At 34.4% G+C, this 2,974-nt stretch overlaps 1 protein-coding gene across 1 annotated transcript in view; it reads left to right on the top strand.

Annotated features, from left to right (window-relative positions):
* Cbr-str-164 overlaps window positions 1-2,974 on the top strand; it is a gene marked incomplete at both ends in the record, with an annotated part of 7,196 nt that overhangs the window by 3,012 nt on the left and 1,210 nt on the right. Inside the window, 5 exons of the mRNA XM_045244955.1 lie at window positions 183-261; window positions 318-452; window positions 1,102-1,243; window positions 1,725-1,856; window positions 2,196-2,373. Coding sequence (XP_045094610.1) covers window positions 183-261; window positions 318-452; window positions 1,102-1,243; window positions 1,725-1,856; window positions 2,196-2,373 — 666 coding nt within the window. The remainder of the gene's footprint in view (window positions 1-182; window positions 262-317; window positions 453-1,101; window positions 1,244-1,724; window positions 1,857-2,195; window positions 2,374-2,974) is intronic.

Below are 2,974 nucleotides of genomic sequence, written 5' to 3'. Positions count from 1 at the left end.
ATGAGGTCACCACGAAGATTCTTCACACACACAAGTTTAATGGGATATTTGAAACACGAAAAAACATTGACTAAATTGGTTTCAATAGATGCTCTCAAATTTCTGAAAATTCGTCATCTTTTCGAAACCGAAAATCCTGAAAGTCGAAATTATTTTTATTTTTCAAAAAAGTCCATTTCCAGGTGCCTTATGCGGCTGTTTCGGTGTCACCATCACATTTTTTGCAATTCATTTCGTATTCCGGTATTTTGCTCTAGAAAGGTAACTTTTTTCCGACTTCTCAAAGTTTCTGAAATCCCTAAAACTCCAATTTTCAGACAAGGCCGTTTGTCCTATTTCCAAGGGTGTTATTTCGTAATTTGGCTCACGATTCCAGTAATTTTCGGAGTTTTATGGGGAATGACAATTGGTTATTTTGTGGGACCGGATGCAGAAAAAACCGAGTATTTGAGGTAAGAAATCCAAGTAAAAAAATAAATTAGAGAAAAAGGAAAACGTTAATTGTTTCTTGAAACTGTCAGACCCTTGAAACCATTTATTTGAAAGTGTAAAAAAATTCAAAAAAAAAAGTACAGTACCAGCCAAAATTAGCATGCTTCTTGAGCATTTTTAGAGAAGGATTGTTTGAAGGCATATTCGAAATGCTAATTATTTTTCGAAATTATCTGACTCATGAAAATGCATGTTTGAAACTGTAAAAAATGTTGGAACATAAGAGAAAAACAGTCTATTGTCAAAGATTACAAAAGTGCTTCAAAACTGTCCGATTTCTGCGAAAATGTCAGATTATGATAAACAAAAATAAAGCTTCAATTTTGTAATTTACAACTTTCTTTTACAAATTCATCCAAATAAGATAAATCGCTTTAAACTTTCCCCCTTCTTAGCACAGTACTATTTCATGGAAAAGAGGTTTATCTCATTTGGACAAAATTGTACAAAAAAATGTCAACTACAAAATTCAAGCCCTTATTTTGTTTAGTATACTCTAAAATTTTCAGACGAATCGAAATATTCTGGACCACTTTTGTAGGGTCTTGCCTATAATTTTAGGGCTCTTTACTGTACAAATACTTTAAACATAACACTCAAATTTTGCAGAGAAAGCATTCTAACCAGCTACAACTTATCCATGGATGACGTCACTTATGTCGGATCTGTTTATTGGAGGAAAAAAGAAGATGGAGGGGAAGAAATTGTCTTGGATAGTATAATTGCGATGGTAATTTTTATGGCTATGATGGTAAGAGCAGCATTGAACTTTGTATTGTTTGGTGAAAATGTCGATTTCATGAAGATATGAAAAAAAATAGTCAAAAATCAGTGCATACAGTAATCCTCACACTTGTATGTACGGTACGGTAGTCATACATCCGCAATTTCTGCAAACACAATCACGGCAGAATGCAGACCTAAATTTGCTCTGTCCCTCAATCTCTAAAAGATACTAGAAATGAATAATCTCTAGAATAATGAAGAGTCATTCAATTATGATAAGAAAATCTAGAAATTTCGGAACAAATGAGCTATGCGGTCGCAGCTGGTGATCGGTGTTTACACCTTTTACCTCGGCTACCGTAATCCTTCAGCTAACGCGTACCTCCCATAAGCTTCCCCAGGCTTCCATAGACCAAACATTGGGATGCCCGTTTCAATGTTATCATTTTTCGTCCGTCAGAAATTTTCTTACAATCTGTTGTTTATTTAAAACCAACAATTTTCAGACCACCTCATTTACTGTTGTCTGCTATTATGGATACAAAAGTTACGAAAGAATCACATCATTGATCTACGAAGGAGAGTCAGCGTACACCAGGAATCTACAGAAACAATTATACAAGGCGCTGGTTGTGCAGGTAAGGAAAACGCGCTCCAGCGAACACGAGAAATTTTGCTTCTACTTTTTCGGTGGCTGAGTTCTGAACGTTCTGTTTAGTAGTGACTTTTGCGGTTAGAAAAGTGGAAAAAAAAATGAAATTTCTGGTTAAAAATTCATAATGTTTCATTAATATTTTATCAATAAACTGTTACTGCTTGGAGATAAAACGTAGATGACAACTACAAAATTAAAGCTCTATTTTAGTTTAATATACCTAAAAACGTTAATTTTTATCTAACAAAACCTTGTAGACATTGAAAGTTGGCAATTTTCCACCAAAAAATAAGTAAATTCGTTTTGATCGATTTTTTTGCAGGCAATTATCCCAACCGTCCTAATGTATGCTCCAGTTGGTTCCTATCTAGTCCTTCCATTCTTCGGTGTCAATATTGCTCCATTCAGTAAACTTGTCACTTTTGTGTACGCTGCTTATCCGGCAGTTGATCCACTTCCATTGATGTTTATCATTGATAATTATCGGAATGCTATATCGGGTGAGTATTTCATTTAGCTCGCTTGCTGTAAGATATATCAAAAAGTAGTTAACTGACAAAATATTATTGATATTCAGATAAACCATTTGTCAGTTGACCACTTTTTGATATCTTTCACAGGAAATGAGATAAATTGGCTCAAAGTTAGAGGGTCAGGTTTAACGGAAGTGTAAATTCTTAAAAAACGAAAAAACGTTTTTACCTCCTAAATATGTTGTTTAAACTGTGGCATTAAAAATGTACAATTCAAAATACCGTAAACACTCTAATATATAGCCCCTCCTAATTGAACGCCACCCTCTAACAGAACGTTCTCTGAGCTGTGCTCCAAAATAAAGAACGCCACCCTCCAATTGAATGCCACCTCTAGAATGCTACCTCAAAAAATAATTTACGATAAACCAGATTATTGAATTGTTGCTTTTTAGAGAGGGTTGGCCACATTGTGAAATGCGCAAGTAGATGATTTTATGACTTTATATCTTGATTATTTCCCACTTTTCGTATTTTCTCAAAATATTCTGAGCATCATCCAAATCTTTGCAAAAAACTTAAGTAACGAATAATAGAGTGCCACCCTCTAATTGAATGTCACCCTCTA

Source organism: Caenorhabditis briggsae (assembly GCF_000004555.2).
Source record: "Caenorhabditis briggsae complete genome, chrIV, whole genome shotgun sequence".
NCBI lineage: Eukaryota > Metazoa > Nematoda > Chromadorea > Rhabditida > Rhabditidae > Caenorhabditis > Caenorhabditis briggsae.
Note: the sequence above shows the minus strand (reverse complement) of the source record. Positions and strands in the feature narration are given on the sequence as shown.